This window comes from Polypterus senegalus, chromosome 1 (assembly GCF_016835505.1).
Source record: "Polypterus senegalus isolate Bchr_013 chromosome 1, ASM1683550v1, whole genome shotgun sequence".
Lineage (NCBI taxonomy): Eukaryota > Metazoa > Chordata > Cladistia > Polypteriformes > Polypteridae > Polypterus > Polypterus senegalus.
In genome coordinates, this window is record NC_053154.1 from 16568891 (window position 1) to 16585784 (window position 16894).

The 16894-nt window shown below is 43.0% G+C and overlaps 1 protein-coding gene across 1 annotated transcript in view; it reads left to right on the plus strand.

Annotated features, from left to right (window-relative positions):
* The window catches only part of hsd17b12a (hydroxysteroid (17-beta) dehydrogenase 12a), a 130070-nt gene that overhangs the window by 90663 nt on the left and 22513 nt on the right, over positions 1-16894 (plus strand). The window contains exon 6 of the mRNA XM_039744235.1: positions 8167-8201. Within this exon, the coding sequence (XP_039600169.1) occupies positions 8167-8201 (35 nt within the window). The remainder of the gene's footprint in view (positions 1-8166; positions 8202-16894) is intronic.

Below are 16894 nucleotides of genomic sequence, written 5' to 3' on the forward strand. Positions count from 1 at the left end.
AGGTGAGTGTGTATACAGTTAGGTCCATAAATATTTGGACAGAGACAACTTTTTTCTAATTTTGGTTCACTCATATTTATGGACCTATCTATCTAAAATCCTCAAAAGCATTTGTAAAGGTTTGGCAGTTTACAGCGGCTGTCTCGACTATCACTGCAATGGCATTCAAGTCTTTCCAACCAGATTGATTTGAATCATTTGAAAGGGTGCCAGTTATGAGGCTTTCACCATTCGTACCTCCATAATGTACCCAGCTAGGCTATGCCCAGACTATATAGTGGGACCACGTCTGGAGTGTCCTGTGTTCAGTTCTAATCACCACATTAGATAGATAGATAGATACTTTATTAACATTATAAGAAAGACATAGCAGCACTTGAAGCTGTGCAGAGGAGAGCAGCCAAGTGCATCATGGGACTTTAGGACACGTCCTGCTGTGACAGACTCTGAGAATTAAACCTGTTTAGTCTCGAGCAGAGGAGACCACATGGGGAACTCATCCAGGTAATCCTCAAAAGCACTGGTAAAGTAAATCCAGGAACAGCTTAATGGTAAATCACATACTCCAAGACACTGGTAGAAATTAAAGTGGATGAGCCTGAAAGCGCCACTTTTCTCAAAGAGTTGTGGGAATATGGGACAAACTACCAAGACATGGAAGTGAAGTAGAAACCTGACACCCTTTAAGAAGTTTCCTAATGACATATTGGGACAGCTTAGCCATTAGCTGAACAAACGGGCTTGATGGACTGAATGGTCTCCTCTCAAATGTCCGATTTCTTCTGTCCTTATGTCACTAGCTGTGACACCCTAAATTGCCAAATTTCCCCCTGGGGACAAATCAAGTTCTATCTGTCTGTCTAAAGATGTACTGGTGGGAGTCAGCTTGCCATGCACCAGACTGGCATCCCACCCAGGGATGATGCTGCCTTGTGGTCCTTTCTCGGTTGGGCTGCTTGGTGCTCATTTAGATGTCATCTTGCCAGACCCTCAAGGCACGGAGTTCCCCCTTCAGCTCTCCTCAAGTCCTCTTATCTGCCTGACTCTCCGTTTTTTCTTTTTATCTTCTCATGGATTAAAAAGCTGAGCCGCTGGCTTCTTGTGCTCCCTCCGCTCGCCAGTCTGCTTGTGTAACGCCGAGCAGCCTGATTGGGGCTTTTCTTTTCTTGTGCTAACGCTCTGCTCTTGTACCTGCAGTTCCCTGAGTAACAGAGAGCGACGCCCACGCTGTCTGTGCTCCGTCGCCCACGCAGTCCCTCCGCCCCAGCGCTCTCTCAGTCTGTCTCGCCTACACCTCTCTGCAGTAACACCTGCACTTTCTCAAGAACTTTTCTGTAATGGCAGACCTTTGGATGATCGCACTTTCCCTTTTTTTTTTTTTTTTTAAAACTTTCTCCTCTTTTTTTAATTCCCTTGAGGCGCTGAAAAGCTGCCAATACATCATCAGATCATCTCTGCTTGATCAGTGTGTTTATTAATCCTTCTGTCCATCCATTTGCTTTGTGAGATCCACAGCATCAAGTCAGAAAGCCAGCCAGGGCAGGATGCCAGTTAGCCTCAGAGAAACCCGCTTGCCCAGACCAGGCCAGTTCATAGTAGCGAGATATCATTAGGGCATTGGAGGAAACCCCCATACGTGGTACTTGAACCTGGATACTTGAATCTTCACCACCATGTTGCCCATTCCAGAATGAATACATTTGTCCATCCATCACACTGCATATCAGATTTTGCTTCCTGAACACTTTAAAGTGTATCTTATGGATTTTGGCCTGCTGATCACAAAACTCACCTAAAGTCACCTATTTTTCTCACAGTGCAAGTAATGTAATGTATATACAGTGGATTCAGGAAATATTCAGACGCTTCACTTTCTGCACACTTTATTGTGTGCTGCCCTTCTAAGACAGGTTGGAATCCAAGTAATCAAAGAACGTTTTGCAGGGCACCATGCAATACGTGTGTCTCTGTTATGTGCCATTTGGTAAAAGTAGTGATGGTTTGTTATACGCCATCTGTTGGAATGACAAAAGCATTGCCAATGTCTGTTACATACCATTTGGCGTGGGATTCATAAAGCTATTGATGATGTTTGTGACACACCATCTTTTGGAATGACAAATACAATGCATATGCCTTTGTTATATGCCATGTAGCACGATATTTATAAGATAAATGTTAATGTTTGTAATTTGCCATCTATTGGAATGACAAAAGTAATGCGAATGCCTGTTACATTACATTTGTTATGGGATTCATAAAAGTAATGTTAATTTTTATAATACACCATCTGTTGGAATGACAAAAGTAATGCATGTCTCTATTATATACCATTTGGTATGGGATTCATAAAAGTAATGTTAATTTTTATAATACACCATCTGTTGGAATGACAAAAGTAATGCAAATCTCTCTTATATGCCATTTAGCATGAGATTGATAAGAACAATGTTAATGTTTGTGATGTGCCATCTGTTGGAATGACACATGTAATGCATGTCTCTATTATATACCATTTGGTATGGGATTCGTAAAAGTAATGTTAATTTTTATAATACACCATCTGTTGGAATGACAAACGTAATGCATGTCTCTATTATATACCATTTGGTGTGGGATTCATAAAAGTAATGTTCATTTTTATGATGCGCCACCTATTGGAAAGACAAATGCAATGTATTTTGTTACTAAAGATATCTGTGATTTGCCATTTTTTGGAATGATGGAGACACAGCGACTTGAAGGATACACAGACAGACACCCAGACACGTATCCTTTTATTAATGTGGACTAGCCATACTGCCTGTCTAAGATGGTTTGAAATCTAAGTAACGAATGCACACCTCAGCATTAACGTTTGCAGTGCACCATCTGCTAGAATGACAGATGCAATGCGTATGTCTCTGTTAGTTGCCATTTGGTGTGGAATTCATAAAAGCAGTGACCATGTTTGTGATGCACCATCTGTTGGAATGACAAATGCAATGCATTTTAACACTGCAAATGTTTGTGTTGCGCCATCTGTTGAAATTGCCGAGACACAGCAACTGGATGGATACACAGATAGACACACAGCCAAGTGGGTGAATAAATTTGACATTTTTGCCCGTCAGTGTGCACTCAATACCCCATAATGACAACATGAACATGTTTTCTGAAAGATATGCAAATTTATTAAAAATCAGAAACTGAACCCTGTCCTTCCCAGAAGTATGCAGGCCCTTTTCTGTGGCGCTGCACATTGTGCTCAGGTACGTCCCGTTTGCATGAATTGTTCTTGAGATGCGTCCAGACCTTGATTGAGGTCCACCTGTGGCAAACTGAACTGATTGGGCGTCATTAAGAAAGACGCAGGTGTGTTTCTGTGTATAGAAGGTCCAACAATTCACTCTGCATGTCAGGACTGAAACCAAGGCATGAAGTCCAAGGAAGTCTCTGCAGACCTCAATGATCAGGTTGTGAGCAGGCAGGCATAGATCGGGGCAAGAGGGCCAACCCGTTTCTAAAACTTTGGGTGTTCCCAGTAGCAAAGTGGTCCTCAATAAGTGTGAAATGGAAGAAGTTTGGAACCACCAGGACACTTCATAGAGTTGGTTGTTCGGCTAAATCAAGTAACTGGGCAGGAATGTCTGGGAGGTGACCGAGAACCCAATGGTCACTCTAGCAGAGCTTCAGAGATCCTCTGCTGGAAAGCCAACCAATCTCAGCAGAACTTCATTAACCAGATGTTTGTAGTAGAGTGACCAGACAGAAGCCACATTTGACTAAAAGGCATGTGACAGTTTAAAGGACTCTGAGGACATGAGGAAGATGATTCTGTGGACTGCTGAGACAAAAAATGGAACTCCCACGCACCATGTCTGGAGAAGACCACCTAATGCCATCCCTTGCAGTGAAGCATCAAGCCATGTGGTGCTTCTCAGTGGCCGGGACAGGGAGACTGAAGAGTGAATGCAGACAAATACAGAGAGGACCCTGACATACCAGATTGATGGTTCAGCTTCCGGCATGCCACAGCCAAGACAACACTGGAGCGGCGTAGGGACAAGTCACTGAGTGTCGTCGAGTGGCCCGGCCACAGCCCACACTTAAAGCTCATAGAACATCCGTGGAGAGCCCTGAAGATGGCAGTTTTACAGAAACCTCTCATCCAGTCGCACAGAGCTTGAGAGGATCTGCCAGGTAGGATGGAATGAACTGCCTCAATCCAGGCGTGCAAAGCGTGTAGAGCCTCACCTACGAAGACTCCAAAGCTGTCCATTTCTGCCAACAGGCCTTCTGCAAAGTTCTGATGTAATGGTCTGAAGGCCTCTATGAATGGCAGCTTTCGGTTTTTAATTTCAATAAATGTACAGACCTTTCCTGAGACATGTTTCCACTTGGTGTTTATGGGTTATTGAGTGTAGATTGATGGGCAAATGTGTATTTTTAAAATGAACGCAATAACATACGCAGACAGCGAAGGGGTCCACCGTACATCTACAGCACAAGCGGCCCAGCTGGAAGGTCTGTGCCAGATATGCCCGATCCTGCCAATGGGACAGCCGCACTGAAGAGTTGCGTTACATTAAAAAGGACCGTCCACCCTTGGGTAGAAAAGTGTGGCGCACAAACCACTTGTCGATTTTTGTGCCAACAGGTGACACAAGCCTGGCGCTTTTAGGGCTAGATGTGTGGCCATGCGACGTGAGCGGTCAGATTGGAATTCATGTGATGGGTGTTTTTTTTTTTTTGCCTATACGCGTGGGCTGAATGCGTTGGCATCCTCCAGAGCAAAATGCGATGCCAACACTCACTAGTAGCGTATCCATTTTGTTGGTTTCACAAATACAACTTTCTTTGTTGTTGGGGACACAGATGACTTTCATAATAAACGTATCGATGTGAGCTTGCGTGTCGCCACAGTGGACAGAGGCGTTCACATTACAGTCAGACGCACTTGTGAACGCGGTCTGAGCAAGAAATCCGTAAAGTGAGCGCAGCCGAAGTGTTGTGTTCTGAGATGACGTCCTGCTCGGGGAGGTTGAATGTCGATTTGATTTACTTGCACGATTGCCTTCATTCTCCTTTAACCCCTTTGCTCCATAAGCTGTTTTCATCCACTGGATCGCCTAACACTTGTACTTTTTTGCTTCTCCCACCATTCTCAGTATACACTTGAGACAGTTGTATGTGAAAAGCCCATGTCGACAGCTGTGTGGGGGGCACTCCTAGTGCCACCGGTCACTGCCGAGGTGCGTAAGCCTCTCAGTGACGAGGTCGACACTCTCTCCGCAGACAGACACACTGCTGATGGCCGTGCTCAAGAAGTCATTAAAGGCCTGGCTCTTTGGTTTTAATTCAGGACAATCACGAGCCCCAACACTCAGACCCCTCACTCAGTCTCTCGAGTGCCCCGATCACAGCCTCGCCAGCAAAGGCAAGGTTAACCCTAACCCTAACCCTAACCCTAACCCTAACCCCACAACTCTGCCCAACACCCAGTCCATGCCAGCATTTTCTTAACCATTCTCAATATACCCTTGAAACAACTGAATGTGAAAATGTCATGATGTCCTATAGGAGCCGCTAGCTCCCTGGAAATACGTTCGATTTGCAATTGTGGCATCTTAAGTGACCCGAAGCGAAATAGATATTTTATAAAGAGGCGATATCCCTCCCTTAGTGATGCGGCAGTAAGAAATCACGTAAGAGAAATAACTTAGCTGTCTTTAATGACAGTTTACGCGGCATAACAGACGGGAAGCCAATGACAAGACCTTGTGTAGAGTCTGCCATTTTCGTCCATTGCACTGGTAGGATTTTCAGGATCGGATGACGTGATCTCCCATCCGCCCGTCTTCTTCAAAGTGGTGCCAGGCGATGTTCCAAGGCTTTATACTCTTTCTCCATGTGCAGGCCCTTACTTTGGTATATCATGCCATTCCAAACAAGGCAAAGAGAAGATCCAATGTCATGCACACTGAAATAGTACAATGCCCATTTTCATAGTTGTCCCTTTCTTGTCTTCTAATGTTTGCCTAGCAGTTCTAAATGATGAGCCCCTGTGTGCTAAATCTGGCCTTGTGTTAGCTGGACATGTGAGAAGAAACAGATTTATAAAATATTTTTTGTACTGAGCACAGTGACATATTAAACATGTAAACTTACTACAGGGTGCGCACTCCTAGCACCAGCTATCGCTCCACGTTCAGAGTCATTAAGACCAGCAGTTTTGCCCTTCCCAACATGCAAGTGAACACCAACTGATGGTGGTCTGCCTGATTTCTACCATGCAAGGCTATCACACGACACAGGACGTGGTGCACCCAATAAATCAGCAGCTCACTGTGGAGTGACTACTTGGTTTGTTAAGTGGGCTTGGTCCACCAGTTCTACAGTTGGCATTATGAAGCCACAAAGCTGCAGAGCTACATTTCGTTCACAATGCCTTTATGTGAGCAACCAGGTAGCGTGGTGGACAGGAGGACTTTCAATACATGGCTTGAAGAAGAATTAAGTGGATAGGACTTAAGTGCAGGGCTGAATGGCCTGTTCTCGTCCAGAGTGTCCTAATGTCCTAATGCGGGATTCACAGCCTGTGAGCTGCTCCAGGTTTTCATTGCATTACCACCTGAATTTTTTTTCTTCCAGCTGCAGCAGCTCCTCCTTGTCTTATGTTTTATTTGGTTCTCATGATCGGTGCTGCGGTCATCAGTGTGACCTTATAGACCACAGCCAAGGTGATCTGTGGCCAATGGAAAAGTCACCTCAGATACTGGGAGCCTGCACGGCCAGCACAGACTCTACTGTAGAATGACCAGGACAGGGGTGGTTGGTGGTCTCCAGGACCCTGACTCTGTCTGACTTGACTGTCTGTGGACCCCCAGAGGTTTATTTTTTTTCATGGATGCTGCAGACTGGAGTTTGTTTTCATCTCTTACAATGTCAACTGGCTATAGTTCAACAAATAATTAATGGACAGATGTTGTGCTTTCCATATAGATAGATAGATAGATATGAATAAAAATATATTACAGATAGATAGATATGAATAACATATTACAAATATATAGATAGATGTGAATGGCAGTATATGATAGATAGATAGATAGATACATAGATAAGATATGAAAGGCACTATATAATAAGTAGATAGATGTGAAAGGCACTATATGATTGATAGATAGATATGAATAAAAATATATTACAGATAGATATGAATAATATTATACTGTAGATAGATACGAAAGGCACTATATGATAGATAGATATGAAAGGGACTATATGATATGAATAAAAATATATTAGAGATAGATATGAATAATATTATAAATAGATATGAAAGTCACAATATGATACATAGATAGATGTGAAAGGCACTATATGATAGATATGAATAAAATATATATTGCAGATAGATAAATATGAATAATATATTACAGATATATAGATAGAAAGATACGAAAGGCACTATATAATAGATAGATAAATAACATACAACACAATTATGTTAAGCATTTTCAAAGTACTTTATTTTATTGTGCGTTTTAACAAATCTTTGTCTTTATGTGTTCTCATTCTGTATTTAGTAATCTGTAAAGTTTATATTTGCATTTTACTTGTCACTGTGCCTGCACTCACTGAAGAGTTCTATGTAAAAATAAGCCAAAATTGAATTGAATTATAGACTGGCACATTTCATCAGTAGTCATGCCAACAGACTGAAGTGACCAAAGATGGGTGCCACTATTGAGTGACTTCACAAAAACATCAGGGGTCCTAGCAGGAGGGGGTCCGTGCATTTCACGATTCTATTCTATTTTTGAGTCTCCTTCCTATGCAGACGTGTGACACAAATCTTCATTGTGTTTAAAACTTGAGTCTGTGACGTGTTGGTAAAATGAAGTGGGTGAGAACTTTCTGGAAACAGTGCACCTTCACTGGTGTTATGGATGAACTGGACATTTTGCAATTTGATGTTTTATTTACTCTATGAAGGAAACAAAACCATGGCTGTGTATACAGTTTATACGCCTCATACCGCACATTAAAGGAGTTAGCAGCAGTGCTTTTGATTTACTCAGATTCGTTCATGTCAGAGTTTTTGCTCTACTGTATATACCAGGTATTATTTAATCCTGTGACTTTCTTTTGGGTGACGGTGGCTCTCTTTGTATTTTACAGATGACACAGTTGGTGCTCCCCGGAATGGTGAAAAGGTAAGACAGTCAAATTACATTTCTATTGTTGCTGAGAGCTGCCATTACACGTGTAGTGCACACCTTCATATGTCCATCCTGTTTTCCAGCTGGACCTTTAGGACTTTTGAGCCCCTGGAAATATTGGGATTTTATATGTATAAAAATGTCTTGTCTTTTCAAAACAGCTCATATGATATTTTTGTTAAACCCCTTAAATTAAAGCTAAAAGTCTATCCTTCAATTACATCTTGATGGCTTTGTTCCATGTCCATTGTGGAGGGGTACAGAGCCAAAATGATGAAAATTGTCACTGTCCATATACTTATGGGTCTGACTGTAGGAAAGGCAGCACGCAATACATGGGTCAATAGATATGAAGGGCACTATATGACAGATAGATAGGGAAGGCACTATATAATAGATAGACAGATAGACAGAAAAGGCATTATATGAGATAGATAGATAGATAGATAGATAGATGGGAAAGGCACTATATAATAGATAGATAGAAAAGGCATTATATGATTGATAGATTAGAAAGGCAGTATATAATAAATAGATAGAAAATACATTATATGATAGATCAAAAAGGTACTATATAATAGATAGATATTAAAAGGCACTATATAATAGATATTAAAAGGTACTATATAATAGATAGATATTAAAAGGCACTATATAATAGATAGATATTAAAAGGCACTATATAATAGATATTAAAAGGCGCTATATAAGAGAGATATTAAAAGGCACTATATAATAGATATTAAAAGGTACTATATAATAGATAGATATTAAAAGGCGCTATATAATAGATAGATATTAAAAGGCGCTATATAATAGATATTAAAAGGCACTATATAATAGATATTAAAAGGCGCTATATAAGAGAGATATTAAAAGGCACTATATAAGAGATAGATATTAAAAGGCGCTCTATAATATGTATATAGATATGAAAGGCGCTGTACGATCAGTTTTCCAGCTGGACTTGTGCTTGAGCCAGTTCATTCTGCGTGCCCAGATGTGTGATCCAAAGAGCCCTTCAGAGTGTCTGTACAGCAGTGGAGTAGCCGCCCCATGTCGCCCCCCAGAGGTGGAGTGTCAGTCACCTCATCCACAGTTGGTTCTTTCTTTGTGCCGAGCCCAGCAAGCCTCAGATCAGGTTAAGTGTGTTTGTGAAATGACGTGAAAGAGAAAGTGCTATAAATAAACCCCAAATACAACCAAGGAGGTCATAATGGTGCGCACATTAAGGAAATAAAGCCTACATGGAGGGACGAACAAAGGGAGACGCACTCTTACTCAGGTGTTCAGAATCCTCAAAGGTATCCAAAGTTGATCCAAATGAATTATTTCAACTAAATTGCAAATTCCATACTGAAGACCACCAATGCAAATTAAGGAGCTGTGCATTTAGCACTGAAGCCAGTGTGGGTGCCAGGGTGAATGGACTGGCACACCAACTAGGTGGTTCCTCCATAAGGGAAGGATGTGGATGAACAGGCGTCCCAGACGGCTTCGCTGCTGGTATCTTTCATTTCTAGGAAGGTGTAATGGAAGGACAGGGAAGGGCTGGCTTTTTTTGGAGGGGGGGGTACACATAATTTCCCAGTATGCTGGGTGGCAGCATCTCTCTGGTGCCGCTCCCATTTGTACACCGGCAGGGCATCATGAGAGTTGTAGTCCTGATGGACAGCCCTGTAGGGGTACTCGGGTACCACCAGAGGGAGTTGTGGGCTGTGAGCTCCTATACTTTAACTCTTTGAGGGCTGAATATTTTTTCCAAAAAACAGAGTTTTCTGAAAAGTACACAAAGCAATCGTTTCTCAGATAAATCAACGTTAAACCTCTGTTGCTCCGTGCTGTGGCTGCCAGTTCACAGTCTCTTGTGGCTCGAGCCGCTCACGGGCGGCATAATGGGTGGCAAGCTGGCTGCTATGCTGTGTGTGGGTGTTTGTACCTCTCATCAGTGTAAATGTTGGTCCTCCAAGGTGAACGCTGCTGTAGGCGTATCAGCTGCACAAACGTGTTCGGCACCACCGTCAGTACCTCATAATCTTTTTCGAGTACTTCTATCAAAATCAATTAATTTTAATTAATTCTTTGCATTTATATAGCGCTTTTCTCACTACTCAAAGCGCTCAGCAATTGCAGGTTAAGGGCCTCGCTCAAGGGCCCAACAGAGCAGAGTCCCTATTGGCATTTACGGGATTCAAACCAGCAACCTTCCGATTGCCAGTGCAGATCCCTAACCTCAGAGCCGCCACTCCGCCTAAAATCAGAGTCTGACAAGTGCCGAGTCCAGTTCAGCGATGACATGCAGAACGTCGTCCACGGGGTATTTTGCTTTGCACATTCGCTTCGATCTCTCGCCAGATATCGGTGCCATATTTGCCACTGATTGCCCTTCACAACTTGAACGAGTGCAGGGCATCTCAGACAAACCAACAAAGCTAACTTTCCTTCTAGCAAAGAGAGTCAAACTTGGTCACCGTTTATAGCTGATTACCACCATCAACACCTCCTCTCGACCAAAGTCGACATCCGCCCAGAAAGAGTTAAGGAGGATCTGCCTGACCAGGAAGTGTTAATTCTGTGAAAGTGTAAGATGCTCCCGGGTCTGGAATAAATCAAAGTGGCCACTCAGCCTCATCCAGGGAGTCGGAGTCAGGGGAGAAGAAGGACAACACTTGCCAGACGGGAGTGGAATTGTATTGTATAGCCACAATCTTTGAATAGAACCTCGCATTTGAACCCGTGACCACGTTCTTGGACTTGTGTGTCAATGGCGCCCCATGTTGGTCACAACAGGAAGCACTTCTTTACTAACTACCGAGACCTTAACAACCTTTAGGAAGTATCTGGATGAGATGTCAAGGCAGCATAGCCACCATATAAGCAGAAGGGATTGATGGATGGAATGGCCTCCTCTCGTTTGTAAGTCGTCTTATGTTTTCACTGTTGACCAACCCCTGCTGCCTCTCTGGATCTTTCCACATGGGTTCAGGTTCCTGACTGCCTGATCGGTTGGTGATGGTGGTCTGTTCCCCTACCTTGGAGAATGGAGGTTGTGCTGTCTCCTTCTACCTTCTTGCCTGGGCTGGGCCGGGCCTTAAACTTCCCCAGGTTGGGGGTGACTGGGGGATACCAGGTTAGTGACTTCTAGTGTCCCTGCTCCACTGAGCCTTGCCGAAGGCATAAAGGGTCCAGTTCTCCCAGCCGAGGGTCAGCCAGACGTTTCCTGCTCCCTCTGGCCTTCCCTGCTAGGCCTCACCTATCTTAGTGTCCCCGCATTGTTTGTTTTGTGGAGAACTCAAAGGTGGCTTTTGTTCTTTTATGGATACCAAAAGTCTGTGTTGAGTTCACGGGACAATAATTAGAAAACAAAATCGGGGAGTGCGTCGTAACTGGAAGTTTAACAAACATTCTAAAACAAATGGTAGTCAAATATGGAAGACCAATGGACCCTCACACACATCACCAGAGCAAAGCAAAGCGTTAATCGTATGTCGTAGTCAAAAAGGAATTGGAATTTAAAGGTTTGGGTTGAATCCAATCGCGTACAACTGGGAAGTGTGCCACATGACCTTTGTACTCTTGATGTGAATGTGACTCCCCGCCTGGCAGCGCCACAAAATACTCCTCAAAACGCTTCTTATTTTCAGCAGCGTTAAAAACTTATTGAGCACTCTTACTGATGTTACCACCGATAAGAGTCTTTTACCTCTAAAGCTCATAAAACAAGGACTAACTCATTTTTTTTTACCGGTCAAGACTTAATTAAAAATGGGGGAAAAAACCCAACAAGAGCCTGATCACGACAAAGTCGTTCATCAAATGTAATACGGCACGTAAAACATACGTGAAGTTAACAGAACTGAAAGTTGAGCACAAGACGTCTACACGATTACGTTTTCACTTTAACGTCAGCCAGAGGTTTCTGTGTTGAGCTCTGCCAACATCAACAATTCAGCCTGCGTCGAATCAATGAAACACACAGCGAGTTTCAACTCCCGTGTGCAGTGAACTTTGTTGATTTCAGTTCCGCTTTTGATCCAGTACATAGGGCTTCTCTGTGGGCAGCACTTACATTTGTACGGATTGCCAGAGAAGCTGATCACGTTAACCAAAAACACATCTGAAGAATCCGAAAGTTGTGTTCGGCCTGAAAACAGGCTGTCTGGGTGGTTTAGAATATTCGAGCAGTCTGGACGAGATGAGGCCATTCACCCCAACAAAGCTTGCCAGTCCTATCCACTTGTTTCCTCCAAGAAAACATCAAGTCAAGTTTTGAAAGTCCCTAACGTCTTACTGTCTACCACACTACTTGGTCGCTTATTCCAAGTGTCTATCGTTCTTTGTGTAAAGAAAAACTTCCTAATGTTTGTGCGAAATTTACCCTTAACAAGTTTCCAACTGTGTCCCCGTGTTCTTGATGACCTCATTTTAAAATCCAAGTCTTGATCCACTGTACTAATTCCCTTCATAATTTTAAACACTTCACTCAGGTCTCCTCTTCATCTTCTTTTTCTTAAACTGTAAAGGCTCAGCTCTCTTAATCTTTCCTCATAACTCATCCCCTGTAGCCCTGAATCAGCCTAGTCGCTCTTCTCTGGACCTTCTCTTGTGCTGTTATGTCCTTTTTGTAGCCTGGAGACCAAAACTTCACCCAGTACTGCAGATGAGGCCTCACCAGTGTGTTATAAAGCCTGAGCAGAACCTCCTGTGACTTGTACTCCACAGATCAAGGCGCTATATAACCTGACGTTCTGTTAGCCTTCTTAATGACTTCTGAACACTGCCGGGAAGTCAACAGCTTAGAGTCCACTATGACTCCTAAATTCTTCTCATAAGGTGGACTCTCGATTTTCAGACCGCCCATTGTGTATTCAGACCTCACATTTTTACTTCTTATGTGTAATACTTCACATTTACTGATATTAACCTGTTAAAACTTTCAACTCCTTCACTATTTCCTCATAACTCATCCCCTGTAGTCCTCTAATCAGCCTAGTCGCTCTTCTCTGGACCTTTTCTTGTGCTGTTATGTCCATTTTGTAGCCTGGAGACCAAAACTGCACACAGGACTCCAGATGAGGCCTCACCAGTGTGTTCTAAAGCTTGAGCAGAACCTCCTGTGACTTGCACTCCACACATCAAGGCGCTATATTCTATATCCTATCTATCTGTTGTAATGAAAAGCACACAGACAGGCATAAAGGTTTGAGGCACCTGCAAGCAAACACGTTTGTTAATAAAAGCACTGAACACTTTTGCAACTTCCCGCCATCTAAAAGGGCAAAAAGACATTTTATAGACATGAGTCTCAAAGTGACTGTTCCAAGACTGTGACACTTCCGGTTAAGTACAGGCCAGGCAGGTAGAGGTGAGTCCAGGGGGACTGACACGAGAAGTGATGTCAGAGGTGGTAGGGCTGTCAGTCATCCAGCGTGTAGAAGGAGGAAGAGAAGAAGCCTTAGTGAATAGTGCCATCTTTAATGTCACTCTGAGTGGCGACGTTTGAAAAATCATCACAAAAAGATCAATGAAGAGCGCTACGTCAAAACTGAAATAAACTTACCTGGCCACTACAAGCGTCCCTCCTCTTCGGGGGTCAGCGATGAAATGTTTCAACAAAAACAAAATGCACACCAACTGCCCCAAGACCCAGCCTGGGATGCCACCGTGCATTTGACTCCCCGTGTTGAAGCCCAGGAACAATCCACTGTGCTCGAGCCGCCACCAGAAAGCCTTTTATCCTTATGTTTGTAAATGGCCTTCTTGGTGCAAATTTGTGCGCAGACCCACAATCAGATCAGATGTTCCACCGCCAACGGGGCTGCTAAAATGGGCGTATTGTCAGAAAACCCACACGTAAGACGACGTCAAGCAATCCACGTAAAACCCGCACACTACAGGCTGGCCCTGTCCGTGTGGTCCAAGCTTGTTTTATTTAATTGTTTGCTGTATGACACCACGTGGCAACTTCACGTGTGCCAGCCAAATGTAGCATCACCTTGTGAAGAACGCCACATGAGGCCCAGAATATTAAAGATTTATAAGAGTCGCCTGTGGGCCATTCACGTGCAATAAAAATATGAATGAATAAATGTATATGTTCCAAATATTAATCACATTTGCAGTAATACATATTTTTTTTAAATTCAGTTATGGAGACCCTTGGACGTGAACACAATGTGGATGATAGGCTCTTGTTCACTAACTCCGGCATAGTCAGCTTGCAGGCTGTCCTTCTCCGTAATGGAAATAAATTCCCTTCTGCACCAGTAGCACGGGCGGCTGACTAGAATGAACATGAAGTCACTTTTCTAAAACATTTAGTATGAGAAATGTAAGTGGGATACCTGTGGAGATCTAAAGGGGGGGGGCTGCACTTTTGTTTGACTCCTGTTTTTAGTGCTGGGAGTAGAGGAGCCACTGTGATCGCAAAGAGAGGCTGCAGTACACCTCACTTGTCCCAGGAAAGAAACGTGCGGTAGACGGTCCACCTGTGGACGTGGAGAAAGTTCACCTTCCACCGCCGCACATCAAGCCTGGTGTTGTGTCTTTACACCAACGCCAACGGTAAACCAATGCATTAATAAAGGGGCGGAGTGGTGGCTCTGAGGCTAAGGATCTGCGCTGGTATCCCGAAGGTTGCCGGTTCAAATCCCCGTCACTGCCAAAAGAGATCCTACTCTACTGGGCCCTTGAGCAAGACCCTTAACCTGTAATTGCTTCAGGGGCGCTGTACAATGGCTGACCCTGCGCTCTGACCCCAAGGAGGATGTGAAAACTAACAAATTCCTAATATGAGAAATTGTATAAGGCGAAATATAGAACAAAAAAAAAAAAACAATGCAGCGATTGATCAAATTTGCATTTTTCCTTTTTTTACTTACTAACGATTTACATATCAAGTTCCAGGCAAGGACGTGTGCATTAATACCAAGGCGCAGACACGTCACGTATTCTATGCAATTGTTTCTGGAACATAAAGTAGGCCTCCTATTTATCCTTAAATTGCTACATAAAACACTTCCTCCCTCCCAGCTTTAAACCTTAAATCTATGCAGAACATTTATATAGTGTGAAACTCCGCTTATGAAAGCTAACCAAACTCGTAACAACATTTATTTCTAGAGCACATTTTCATACAAACAGTAGCTCAAAGTGCTTTACATAATAAAGAATAGAAAAATAAAAGACACAATAAGAAAACAAAATAAATCAACATTAATTAACATCGAATAAGAGTAAGGTCCAATGGCCAGGGGGGACAGAAAAAAACTAAAAAAAAACTCGTAAGTACTTTGCATATTAACATCGACTACGAGTTCAGCTTCTCCTCACAGGATGGCGTCTTTCTTGTGAGGGTGGAGCAGGCGTTGGAGATTTGAGGTTTATTCAGCAGATTCTTGACGCTGAGATGCACCAACAGCAAGCGATGTATCAGGTGTCCAGAAAGTAAACTCATTTGAGTCGTGAGGAACGATCAACTTCTCTGCAGTGTCCGGTGCTGTGACATCCTGAGCCTGGGCGCCTAGCAGCGGGTCAATATGTCTGCAGCACAGACTGGATCGTGCCCAACCTGAACTGTGTATGTCAGAGGACCAGTCCGTGACACAATCTTACCAGGTGGCCATTTCCGATTTGAGTGCTGCTAATCTCTGGCAAGCATCTTTTTGTCCAACCTCAGATATTCGAAGCTTGCCTTGTTTTAGCTTTCGGTGGCACCGCTTATTTCGTATATGTTTACACAAGTCAGCCTTGAGCAGATCCAAGCCACGATCTCAATCTTCTTCGCAAGAAAGCCATTGTTGGAGTCTGACCTGTGTTTATATAGGCTAGAAGAAAGTCTGCAATGTTCTCTTGCAGAGACCTCTTTGGCTTTCACCGAATCCCATCCTCGTCGCCAATTCTGTTGTGTTTTTACACCAATACAAACGGTAAGCCAATGCATTAATATAGACGGACACTCCGATGCAGCAATTGATCAATCTTTTGTTTTTTCTTTTTTATTGACTGGCGATTTACACATGAAGTTCCAGCAAAGACGTGTGCATTAATACCGAGGTGCAGGCACAACACATATACTGTGCAATTGTTGTGTAACGTAAAGTAGGCCTCATATTTAGCCTTAAATTGTTAGATATACATAAAACACTTCCTCCCTCCCGGCCTGGATGTGTAAATGCAAATGTTTTTTTCTTTAAATTAACAAAGATTAATGACAAAACAAACCTTCAATCTATACAGAACATTTATATAGTGTGAGATTCTGTTTACCAAAGCTAAGTGAACTCTTAAATATTTTGTACATTAACATTCAGGAGGTCTTCGAGTCGTGAAGGTGGAGCAGGCGTTGGAGATTTGAGGTGTTAAGGTTACTGACGATGTACACGTCAAGTTCCAGCAGAAATGTGCGCAGTAATACCAAGTGTAGGCACATCACATATTCTGTGTAATGTTTTGTAACATAAAATAGTTCATATGTACAGTATATGTAACCATTTAACAATAAATATAACACTTGGACTTACTGTATGAAAAACAGACACAAACGGAATTCACAAAATTGAGAACTAGATTCTCCCGCCATCAGTGACGCCAAGTTGAGGAGGGCAGTTAATGTACAGTTGTGGACAAAACGTTTTGAGAACGACCCGAGTGTTGGTCTTCACAAAGTCTGCCGCTTCAGTGTTTTT